The 13,045-nt window shown below is 44.7% G+C and overlaps 1 protein-coding gene across 2 annotated transcripts in view; it reads left to right on the top strand.

Annotated features, from left to right (window-relative positions):
- ptprt (protein tyrosine phosphatase receptor type T) overlaps window positions 1–13,045 on the top strand; it is a 313,345-nt gene that overhangs the window by 230,409 nt on the left and 69,891 nt on the right. For both annotated transcript variants that reach the window (XM_007884878.2, XM_042341838.1), the window contains one exon: window positions 6,177–6,450. In XM_007884878.2, coding sequence (XP_007883069.2) covers window positions 6,177–6,450 — 274 coding nt within the window. The remainder of the gene's footprint in view (window positions 1–6,176; window positions 6,451–13,045) is intronic.

Below are 13,045 nucleotides of genomic sequence, written 5' to 3'. Positions count from 1 at the left end.
ACTGGTGAAATGTGGGTAAGGAGTTTGGTCCGGGTCAGTATGTGGGCGGCAGAGTTTTGAATGAGCTGGATCTTTTGAATAGTGGAGTTGGGGAAACCGGTGAGGAGTGCATTTGAGTAATCCAGGCGGGAGGTGACAAACGCATGCACCAGGGTTTCGGCTGCATTTGGGGTAAGGTACGGTCAGAGGCGGGCAGTGTGGCAGAGGTGGAAGAAGGCGGTCCTGGTCAGGGACGGATGTGGGGGAGGAAGAACAGCTAGACGTCAAACCGGATGCCTAGGTTGCGCACTGGTTCGGTGAATATGAGGGAGAGCCCAGAGAGGTTGAGGAGTTCAGATCCGCGGAGTGAAAACGTTGACGGGAGCCAAGGAGTATGACTTCCGTCTTGTCCACATTCAGCTGCAGGAAGTCTGCACTCATCCAGGCCCTGATGTCTGCCAGACAAGCTGATAGAACATCGGTGGACCTGGAGTTGGTACTGGAGGAGGCAAAGTAGATTCGTGTGTCATCAGCATACATGTGGATGACACACATGTGGAGACATCTTCTCTCAACACTGGAGAGCCTTGGTCCAGCCAGTGCTTGTCGCCTGGAGTCAGACGTTTGCAGATCCTGAAATATCTGATTAGATTTGAATTCACCCCAAACCAAATCAATTTCTGCTTCAGATTCAAAATTCGGAAGTCAACCTTATTTTTCATGCCAATTCCTCCGGCAAAAGACTGACAGCTAAATATTAACTCTCTTACTAGGCAATGTGCAACTCTGTCAGTGCAAGCTGTCACCACCACAAAGTGGCTACCAAACAACCTTACAATTACTCAGGAAACAGTTTGAATTTCACCCCTCCTCCCACAATGACATTAATTTGTTCTGATCTCGGTGGTCAAGAACTTGTTATTCTCTGCCAGTCAGAAGAGTTAATGATGTGACACTACAGGGGTTGGAATGACATTATAAGTTCAAACCAAATAAGTTGTTAATTGTGTGAATAAATGGGGAATAATGCATTTTTGTCGGCCAGACCTTTGTACATTTACTATTATCACCTGGCTCAGTTGGTAGCATCCTAGCCTCTGAGTCAGAAGGTTGTGGTTTCAAGCAGAGCTGAGGGGAATCCTGCACTGTAAGAAGTGCCGTCCTTTCGATGTGATGTTAAACCAAGGTCCTGCCTCTGCCTGTCTAGGTGGTCGTTAAAGATCCCACAACACTATCGTAAAAGAGAAGGGAATTTTTCCCCGTGAGCTGGTCAATAATCCCTCCAGATAAAATCGATCATTCACTTCATGGCTGTTTGTGGGACAATGCTGCACGCAAATATTGTCACATTTGCCTATAAAATACACAGTCCCTGCACTTTGCAGTAAATCCTGTGAAGTGTTTTGACACGTCTAAAAATATGAGGATTATTTTTACATTATAATTAAGAAAAGGATTTAAAAAATCAGCTCTGCACAAGTTGCAAACTATTGACAAAGTGTTCAGATAGTGGGGTGGTTAAAAAAAATCCCTGAGGAAGTTAGGAGTGAGAAAGGGAAGCCAAGCAGAACATCTTGAAACTAGAAGGATAATAGACTTGGAGAATAAGGTATCAGGGAAAGGCATTGAAGCGAATAAGAGAAATAGGTTCAAGAGGCAGTCTGATGTTTGCAGAGAGAGCAAGTATTCAGGATATGCTGAGAAGTCACATAAGGGAGGCTGAAATCAATGAGAAACAGATAAGCTCTCTGGGCCTAATGATCTTTCCTCCAAATATATGCCTTCCGTTTCCTTCCCATGCTACATAATCTAAGATGACATTCCAACGCAATGCTGCATTGTTGGAGGTGCAGTCCTTCGGATGGGATGTTAAACAAAGGTCCCATCTGCTTGTTTAGGTGGGCGTTAAAGATACTATGGGTCTGTTGTGGAGTCCTGTAGCTCAGTGGTTAGAGAACTCACCTCTCAAGAGACCTGGGTTCGAATCCAAACGTTGGGCAGGTTTCCTTACTCCGCTTACCTCTGTTTACCTAGCAGAAAGTAGGAACTCAGTTGTTAGTCGATTGGCGGATGGCTTTTCCGGGGGTAATAATGGCTTAAAAAAAATAAGAAGAATGAATTGATCACTTCAATCCACGACTGTTTGCGGGACACTGCTGTGTGCAATTGGCTCCTGCGTTTTGCCCACAAAATATAGTCAATTTACTTTACAGTGTATTCTGTGAAATGCTTTGAGGCGTCTCGAAGATGTGATAAAGAGCTATATAAAATGCAAGGATTTTTATTACTATTACTGTTCAAAAAGAGAAAGGAGTTTCTCCTAGTGTCCTGACCAACAATCCCCCAAATAAAATTGGTTGTTCACTCCATAGTTGTTCATGGGACATTTCTGTGCACAAACTGGCTGCCGTGTTTTTGCCTACAGAATACAGTCAATCCAATTTACGGTACATCCTGTGAAGCTCTTTGAGATGTCACGATAATGTGATGAAGTGCTATATCAAAAGCAAGGATTATTATTATTATTATATTATAGTACAAGTAGATTGGTGGCTGTCCTTCCCTGAGACATCTGCTGCTCAGATGCCAAGTAGGAGGTGGATCCATCTTCCCTCAGATCGTGGTGAGCAAAGCTGCTCCGCTACCATGTCACTGGCTGCCTCTTATTACCGAACAGATACTATTCACGGCTTGGTACAAGGTGGGAGCAATTGGTTTAAAACTATGGCACATCTTTGTCACCATGTAATGACATGCTGGAGTCCAGTGCCCCTCCACTGCAGATCCAATCTACAGGTCTCGAGCTATGATTTTCACAGTCAGTCGCGTAATCTCAGTAACAATAGACCGAGCAGCAATTCAGCCTTGTACGCCAGGGACATTGGACAGTCAATTGTACTGCCGTACTATTCAAAAGAACATTATTCTGCCGAGAAAGGAGGTTTTGAAGGAAAACAGGGCCATCGATCCCAGCAGTAATGTTCGTAACCTTTGCTATAATGCAGCTCCTCGACACTGGTAGAGACTTGTAGCTAGCTCACTCTTTCTCATTTGCCGTTCTTCACACTGGACACGGTTGATCCTGTTAAATAGAGTGTATGGCACGGAAACGGGCCATTCGGCCCAACCAGTCCGTGCCAGTGTTTAACATCCACACAAACCCTCTCGCCCATCTCTCTCCTATTCCTTTAGTGTGTAATAATATTAATAATAATCCTTGCATTTCATATAGCGCCTTATCGTGTCTTTGAGATGTATCAAAGCGTTTCACAGAATATACTGTAAACTGAAACAAAAACAGAGATCGCTGGGAATGCTCAGCAGGTCAGGCAGCATCTATGGAGAAAGGAAAGTGAGTCAACGTTGAGGGTCCATGACCCTTCGTCAGAACTGGTGGATGTTGGGAGGGAGAGGTTTTAAGGACTAACAGAGATGGGGCAAGAAAAACCAAGGAGAAAATGGGGAGACGGGATGATGGGTTAAAATAGTGTAAATTATGCAAAACAAAGGAGGGCAGCAGAGGCAGACTAGAGAGAGAAAAGGTGTGTTCTGGGACTCAGGTGATGTTCACAGAAGTGGGGGAAGGGGAAGGTAAGATGGGAAGATGGGAGCTGTTCTTATGTCTGAAGTGGTTGAAATCAATATTGAGGTCCGAGGGCTGTAAGGTCCCTAGCAGATAGATGATGTGCTGTTCCTCGAGCTTGCACCGTGCTTCATTTGAACAGCGTAGGAGACCGTGGATGGAGAGGTCAGAGTGGGAGGGAGAGTTGAAGTGGCAGCTACCGGAAGCTCAGGGTTGTCCCTGTGGCCAGAATGGAGACGTTCGGCAAATCGATCACCCAATCTGCACTTGGTCTCCCCAATGTAGGGGAGACCACTTTGTGAGCAGCAGATACTGTATACTACATTGGTGGTAGTACACGTCAATCGCTTTCTCACTTGACAACTGCTCCTCTCTTTCCGGTTAATCAATTTGACCTTTACAGGTGCCCTAATTTGCCAGAAATATTTGTTTTCCGTCTCATTGCAATTTGTGCAGTGAAATCCGACGCTTGTTTTGCCACACTCTACATCAGAGGCAGGAACAATCAGCATGAAGCATTTCAGCCCCTTCCAACTCCCACTGGGTTGGCTTAATAGACTCTGAGCACTGATTAATAATCTTTAATTAGGAGAGCTCCAAAGTAAAGATCTGCAACCCACTCAGTGGACTTTATAGATTGGGCTATTGGGTACTATTTGAAAAGAGAAAGGATATTCCCTCCCTATTCCCCCCTCCACTCCTACCCCATCCCAGATAAACTGATCATTCACTTGGTGGCTGTTTGTAGGACATTACTGCTTGCAAATTGGCTGCCAAGTTTGCTTTCAAAATACAGTCACACTTATAATAATAATAATAATCCTTGCATTTGATATAGCACCTCATCATGTCGTTTGGAACATTTCAAAGCGCTTCACAGAATATATTAAAATGTGATTTGATTTTTGGGGCATCCTGCAAAGTTCTTTGCCCTTCTTTCCAATTTGAAAGATGCTTTGAGAAATGAAATAATTATTATTATTATAATGAGAGCAAGAGTTTTTTTTGGCAGCTGCTCAACCGTGCCGTTGATTGCCGCTCGGTTGGTCTTATTGGTGAGCCCGTGGGCTTTGAACTTCTGATTGAAATACGTTCAAAAGAAGGAACTTTTTTCAATAAGGACTGTTGGCTGATATTCACTGAAGTGACACACTGCGAGCAAGAGGATCAGTCAGTTATGTTAGCAATGCTTCCTCACACACGTTCCCTGTCCTTCACAGGGGGTGAAAATTGTGACTTTTCATGATACGATTGTTTCTCTTTCTCTAACCCATCCCCCTCCTCAATAACTGCTACAATACGTTAGGTCAAAAAATACTCTCTTTACGTCTGCAAAGACTAAATTGCCATCTGAAAGGAATGATGTATAAAATCTACAGAAGGATATGGAACTTGGTTGGGAGGAAATTACTGCAGATTCGCCTGCAAATACACAGGGACTACACTTCACAGTGGATCCCGTGAAGCGCTTCGAGACATCCTCCTGACATGAAGGGCACTTATATCAAATGCAAAGATTATTATTATTATTATTACCTCCTCAAATATTACTTGCGTTCCTGCCTGGTAAAGTACACCGACTAAATTGTGGATCAAATCCCCATTTCAGAAATGTAATTTACATTCAATTTGGGCGGCTCCAATTTGAATTGAATCTTATAAATTGGAACACTTTGCCATTCGGCCAAGAACATTCGCAAGGCAGGTCACCACTTCCTGAGAATTTGATTATTATTCCCTCCAGTACCTTCTGTAATACGGTATCTATCTCTGGACTTTCTCTCCCTCTCTCTCTCTTTGTCTCTTATACATCCTCAGCATAACTTGAACAGTACAAAGTGTCTTGAATTCATATTAGCTTTTATACACTCATTGTTATAGATCACAGTTATGTCTGATGCACTTTGCTGGTCACAATGCAGTATTATGTTGCTTTAAGGAACAAATTATAATGGAAATTTGAACAAACGCCACAATCCGCATCATGCTGACGAATTAAGCTGTAATTCAACGGCAGACGTCCTAGACGTGCTCTTTTTACGCAGATTAAACCGTTGTTTATATACAGAATACATAAGATCCAATCTTTTATTATATAACTATACTCCTACCTCATTCAGCAACCAACCTTACAGTAAATTTCTGTTAAGCGCTTTGAGACGTCTCGACAGCGTGCTAAAACACCAAATCAAAGGCAAGGATGATTGTCAATTACTATTGTTGTGACTCCTAATTATGTATTATAATAAAAAGAAACTCGATGCTGTGGTGGGAGGGTGAGTATTCTGGAAGGATGAGATCACATGAATTGAAGAGCCTTCTTCATCTGTGATCTTGTGATTTACGGAGGTAAAAAATAAAATCACAGATTCGTAAACTGCACGTCCTGTCCTGTTCTGGTCTTATTTCAAAGATTTCAAAGGCGTTTTTCTGTTTTGTTTCTCAAAAATAAACGGCTAGGGGTGGCCTTAGCTGGACAAGCAGCGGGAAAGCTCGCCAGACAGCGATATCAATGATAAGCTATGCGGCTTTAGCTGGTACTCCAGCAGTTAACCCAACGCACACTCTCGCCAACCTGCGCCTAATGCTACTACTTTACTGTTGTCCTTCTCAGTGCCTACCAGCTGGTTGTGAAGGAGGAACGCCTGCAAAAATCCAAGCGAGCAGCGGAGACCGACGAGTGCTTTTCCATCGCCGTCAGCTACAAGAACGCCTCTCTCCTCGACTCGCTGCACTACCTCGCAGCTGAACTGAAGCCCGTCAACCTACCCGTGACTCAGCCGTTCACCGTCGGCGACAACAAAACCTACAGCGGTTACTGGAACCCACCTCTGTCCCCGCTCAAAAGCTACAGTATTTACTTCCAGGCCCTCAGCAGAGCCAATGGGGTAGGTACTGGTTTGAGGTTGAAGGATGCACCCAGAGTTACATTTAAACAGAGTCTTTCACGTCGGGAGGACGCCCCCAAAACTCTCAATGGTGCTGCTGAGTGCTGCAACCTGGGGTGGGAGCCAAAGGGAGTGCGGGAGGGGGAAAGGTGATCAGAAGAGGTAGATCTAGACAATGAGGTGAGCGTGCGAGCGAGCGAATCGGAGGCAATAAAGTATGGAGCTCCAGAGAGTTGGTGCAGACAGGTTGAAAGCTTGCCCACCAATGGATATTTAAAAGGATGCCAGTAAATACCCATTGTGCACATTTAGTGAGGTTTGAGACCTCACTGAACTGAGGAACAGTTTAACCTGTTGAGGTGCCGGCTGTCTCAGACAGTAATACACTCGCTGCTGGGTCTCAAGATTATGGGTGCACGCCACAAGGATGAGGAGTGAGCGGAGTTGGGTCAACTCACTGTGGTAGACCTGGTGGTAAAATTTTCCGAGCCAGGCAACTTTGCAGCACGTTCTCTGCATGAGCCCGAGCAGCTCAGTTTCCCCTCTTTGCTCAAACCTGGGCGTTTGATGCATTGTGGATTGCGTCCACTCTTCTGGCAGGAAGAGGGAAGTCTTTCATCCCATCAGCTGCAAATGGATTTTCCCACAGGCCCCAGAGCGGAATGGATTAATGTGCTAATTCACTGCTTCACCCAAAGCTTTGACGCTTGAGCATTAACCACTGACAATATGGTCAATGTCCCATTTTTGCATGACTTACTGATTGCAGCATAGCCCGAGAGGAAGGCACATTCTAAATATATTCCAATTTGAGCCGTGCCTTTATGTTTGTCCCCAGATTATCACAGTGCCCGCACGCTTCAAAAAAGCTTCATTCTCCATCCTGTGAAAGGTGTTATGATAGAGGTCTGTTTTGCTCTTGAAACAGCTTGTTAAAGTCCCCTGGAACAGCCTCGCTACAATACCTTTCCGCTAAAATAAACTAGCTCAAATATTTATTGCTTAATGCGCATCATGTCCTGGTGAACCTATTGCTAAATGAAGTTTGTGGTTAATATCTTCTGGTTGGCTTCTGCAAAATTTTAATTGAACATTGCCCAGAGAGCGGAATAATCTCATTTTGATTTTGTTTTATCCAAAACCCTGTTGCAAATGAGCAGAATAGGCCCTAAGCAGCTCTTAGTTCCTTTCAAACTTCTTTTAACCCTTTTAACCCTGGATAATTATCCCACGGATACGCACCAAGGAATGCCTGGCACGCTGAGCCGTGCGACAATTGACATTTTCTCCCGGGAAATCCAGGAGGGAATTCAAATCTGCTTCACATGGAATTCGGAGCGATCCAATCTTGCAGCAACTGGGTTGTGCAAATGGTTGAGAATCGGAATTCCTGCAGGGAAGACAGAAGCCTCTCACCGAAGGCAGATTCTGAGCTCCAAAGAGTGCAATTCATACGCCCAAAGCCAGCATCTCTCCACCACTTTGTAAGTTCAGGACTTTCATCTTGTTGTCTAGGCTGACACTCTTGCGAAAAGCCAGGGGATGCACGGCAACTGTTGAAGGTGCCGTCCTTCAGATGAGACATTAAATCAAGGTCCCGTCTGTGTCTGTTCAGGTGGATGTTAAACATCCCACAGCGCTATTGGAAAAGAGAAGAGAGTTTCTCCCTCCCAGTGCCCTGGCCAAAATTGGCCTCCAAATAAAAATCACTCATTCACTGTCGTGGCTGTTTGTTGGAAAATGGCTGTGCCCAAATTGGGTGCCGGCCGCATTCACCTACAAAATAGTCACTGCGTGTTAAAGTGAACCCTGTAAAGAGCTTTGAGATGTCTTCCTGACGTGGGAGGCACTGTATCAAATGGATTGCTAATTGTGAAAAAGGAAGATCTTTCTCGCTAAAGTCATCGGAACAGGAAATCCCATCTCAAGAAGTCGGTGAAAAGATTATCCTTTCTCAGGAATCAGTTTATGCACACGAAATTACATATTATTGTTATCTTGACAATAACAACAACAAATTACATTCGGATAGCGCCTTTCACCCGCTGTGACTGAACTTTCTGCCAGTTGTAGTGCCCTCAATAAGTTCCCCTTGGCCAAGAGAGCAAAGACAAGCTCTGTGCTTTGGTTGATGTGGCTCAAGATAGCAACTCAAGTGGGCCTGAGCCACAGAAGTGGTCAAAACATCAACGATACGCCCGTTCTCGTTTACTCTCTGGGGTGGCGTCCTTGTGATTTAAAATGAGGTTAAGGCGCTCGTCCCCTCTATTCAGCAGCACTCCAAATAAATGTTCATTAATGCAGATGAACCCATCCTATTGTGGAAATGTTGTAACAGAAATAACAGATGTTTCCAAGGTTTTGCATGCTGATCCCTGTTCCACAGCACTGAAGATATGTGCGACATAATGCACTGGGGACTGCCTGCATTTTTTAATCTATCACGCCGGGTCTGTGTTACCCAATGTAATTGTGTGATAATTTCATGACACCACTGTTCCCACTCTACTTATTGGTTGTGGCTTGAGGCTGCGTGGGTGTGTTTTTTCTCTCTTTCTCTCCCCCACCAAGCCCCCTCGCCTGCTGCTGTCACTTGCATTTAAAAGGACGTTACTCTTTGAGACGTTTTGTCCATACGATAAAGGGGGAATATCTAAAATGCAGCAATGGTTATTATTACAAACACATCAACTGATTCCTGACAATAGCAATCTTTTCACCGACTGCTTAAAATGGGATTTCCTGTTCCGATCACCTAGCGGGAAGATAAATAATAATAATAAGTATTATAATTATTCAGATCTAATGAAGTAATTATTATTGATAATAATATTCATCGTTAATATTCTTAAGATCTTCATTACAATTAGCAAACCTGTTGGGAGGTGGGGGTGGGGGGGGCACTGCCTTCGGCTCCCCTCGCGACTCTCTACCCCCTCCTCGCTCCCTCCCTTCCCTCCCCTCACCCTGACCATTTCCCCCCAATGCTCGGGTCCTGACCCAACTGTACAGTGCCTTGGGACGTCCTCCTGACGTGAAAGGCGCTCTATAAATGGAATCTTGTTGTTGTTGTTGTTGCCCACCCCCAAATTTGGGGCCTGCCATTATAATCATGTTCTCATCTAGAATACAGCTAGTAAACTGATCTCTTGCACTTCATCTGAACCCCTGGGTTAGATTTCTACGTTACATTAACTCCCAGGGATCCATTACCCTGATGGTATCTTCCCTTCCATCAGGAAGTGACAGGACACACCTTCACTTTAGGAGCAGTCTCAGCCGTCCTACACACTCGTACGCACAGGGAAAGTTTCCATCAGCCTGTGACCTTGCCATGACTGAGCTTTGCATTGAAAAGTACCGTTGGCTGATCAACAAGTTGCATTGGACAACAACAAGTTGGGTTGTACAGTGCCTTTCACTTCCGCAGGACATCCCAGGCCATTGGGCAATGAGAGGTTTGCACCCAAACTGCGGGTTGGGATCAGAGAGAGGGGCTGCGGGCAAGGGGGGTGGAAGAGGGAAGATATCTGGAGGCAGGGTCGAAAAGGGAAATGTTGAGATGGGCTTTGAAGACGGCAAGGGAGGAGGTGAGGCAGAGGGGCTCCAGGATCAAGTTTTACAAGGTGGGAGCAGAGAGGCTGAAGGCCCGACCGCTGATGGTGGAGGACGCAGAACAGGAGTGCGTGGAGCAGGCCAGTGCTTGCAGAGAGGAGGGAGCAGACAGGCTCGTGAGGTTTTAATGGATTCACAGAGCAGGGAGGAGTAAGACAAGACTGTGGAGGGCTTTGCAGATGAGACCAAGCTGAAGATAGGACCATTTGTCGCATCTGTCTGCTGCTGCCTTACGCAAATGAGGAACACAAAGCTTAGGATTCTCATTGTTTCGCTGGTTGTTTGGATGTGATCTCGGAGCAGCATCTCCTAACTAAGTGTTTAATTGTGCCGAGAGAAAAAGTGAAGTGTTGCATTTGTCAGCACTGCCTCTGCCATCCTAATGAGCAGAAGCGAGGCAGGCACAGACAGATTGGAATGCAGCCTTCTGTGTAATGAATTCCGTCTGCATAATGTCTCTATCTGCTCTTAATTAGCTTTCTTACAGGGGAAACCCCAACACTTTATACTTAACACTGTTCCCGATTCCTCTAGATGTCAGGCTCGCCTGTTGCTGCTGCCCCGGGCTAAGGAATTCCTCATATGTGATAGTAAAACGATTTACATTTACGCAGCATCTTTCACGTCGGGAGGATGTCTCAAAGCACCTCACACGGCTGGCTGGGAGTTTGAGCTGTTACAGGGTGGTGTAAGGGGTGAAAGGTGACGGAAAACAATGTTAACCCTTTAAATCTTATTGTATTGTGTGGCACAAAGGAAAGTCTGGTACCATTTTGCACGATTGAAGTATTTTAGCCATTTGAGATTTGGATAGACTATTTCTGCTTGTTGATGAGTCCAAAACAAGGACCCTAGAAGTAAGACCGATCTAACAGAGAGTTTTGGAGGAACTTCTTTACAGAGAGGGTGGTGAGTATATGGAACTCATTACTAGAAGCCAGTAGTTTGCCCGACTCCATTGGCTTCCCATCACACAGAGAATACTTTTGAAAATCCTGGTCCTCACCTTCAAAGCCCTCCATGGTCTTGCTTCCCCCCTACCTCTGCGACCTCCTAACCCCTTACCATCCTGCTCTCTCCAGCCAGCTTCACGTCCCCCACCTCGCTCGCCCTACTATTGGTGGGCAGGCCTTCTGCCACTCTGCCCCCACCCTCTGAACTCCATCCTGCAGTCCCTCCGCCTCGCCTCCTCCCTTGCCACCTTCCAGACCCATCTCAAGACCCTCCTCTTCGACTGCGCTTTCGATCACCCTGCCTCCCTCCCTGCCCTCCATCCTTCCCAACCCCCAGCTCGGGTCCGAAACTCTGTCTATCCAGTGCATCCTCTCGACATGAAAGGTGCTTTACAAATGTAATTTTGTTGTTGTTGTTGAAGCAAAAAGCATGAATGTATTTAAGAGAAAACTTGAAGCTTGCATGAGGTAGAATGGAAAAGAGAGGAAAAGGAGAGGGGAGTTGGGGCTCGTGTGGAGTACTAACATTGGCACAGACTGAAACCAATGACTTCTTTCCATTCCATATCACTCTAAAAGTGGAGTGTAACTCCACAAATCTCTTTGTTATTCCACAAGTGGGTTGACCTGGTCACAGAGAAACCATTAGACACAAGTGAATTATAATCAGGGGCGTGAATGGGATATAAGTCCCACAGGAAGCCACTTCAAAGGATAGGAACATCGGAATAGGAGTAGGCGATTCAGCCCCTTGAGCCTGTTCTGCCATTCTGTTAGATAATGGTTGATCTGTACCTCAACTCTAATTGTGTCTGTACCACCGGTTAAGTAATGAAACATGTTGAACGTGAGAGAGAGAAAAAAAAGCAATGGAAATTTCCATTTTAAATAGGAGGTAGATTGATGGGATCATGGGATGGATTAATGCACGGAATGCAATAAAGTTCAGGTCACACTGATGAGAAGGGTTATTCTTCCATCTGTTCACCACCGTCTACCTCACAGAGCGAGAGAAAGAGAGAGAGAGAGAGAAAATGTTTATGGAGAAAATGTCACCACATGCAGAATGCTAAATAATTCATGGTAACATAATAATAATAATAATAATAATCCTTGCATTTGATATAGCGCTTTTCACGTCGGGAGGACGTCCCAAAGCGCTTCACAGAACACACTGTAAAGTGAATTGACTGTATATTTGTAGGCGAATATACATAGAATATACATAGAACATAGAAAACGTTGGAAATGGATTGTTCTTTTCTCTGACTGACGCTTTGAGATATCTTCTCCGCTAATCTCTAGGCTCGAAACATACGGTTTGTCAGCGAATAACTAAATGAGAAAATTACATGCAAAAAGGATAATGTTTTTCCTCCAATATCCCAGAGAAGCGTGGACCCTTTAAGGTTTATGTTCCTTTCTTGGCAACTGCTGTGACATTTGGGATTCTTGTAACGGTGGCATATCAGTTGACCTTTATTAATAGCCTGGCATTGTCATTATCCCCCACTCATGTTGGGTTGTGTTGCCATTAGTGGAGAGGGTCCTGGTTGTATCCTGGTTGGTTGTTTGTTCTTAGACTACCTGGCTGTAAATCTCCGCGGGTTTTATCGACTGAACCCTTTGGAAAGTGTAGTAAGTAGGTAGGAACCCGGTTGTTAGTCAATTGGCGGATCGCTTTTCCAGGTGTAATAATTCCTTCAAAAAATAATAATAATGAATTGGTCACTTCAATCCACGACAGTTCGTGGGACGCTGCTGTGCGCAATTGGCTGCCGTGTTTCGCTCACAAAATATACAGTCAATTTACTTTACAGTACATTCTGTGAAGCGCTTTGAGACGTCTCGAAGACATAATAAGGCGCTGTATCAAATGCAAATATTATTATTACAAAGAAATCTTTGAAAACTTACTAAAGCTCTGTCGAAAAGTTAAATTGTACATTTGAGAGACCTGGAAACACAGCTCCAAACTTTATTACAAATCTGATTTATCCTCCGTGGTTTTGCAAACCTATTTTATT

The sequence above is a fragment of the Callorhinchus milii genome, unplaced genomic scaffold, assembly GCF_018977255.1.
Source record: "Callorhinchus milii isolate IMCB2004 unplaced genomic scaffold, IMCB_Cmil_1.0 Scaffold18, whole genome shotgun sequence".
In the NCBI taxonomy this organism is placed as follows: domain Eukaryota; kingdom Metazoa; phylum Chordata; class Chondrichthyes; order Chimaeriformes; family Callorhinchidae; genus Callorhinchus; species Callorhinchus milii.
The sequence above is the reverse complement of the archived record's forward strand: the minus strand, read 5'-3'. Positions and strand labels throughout refer to the sequence as shown.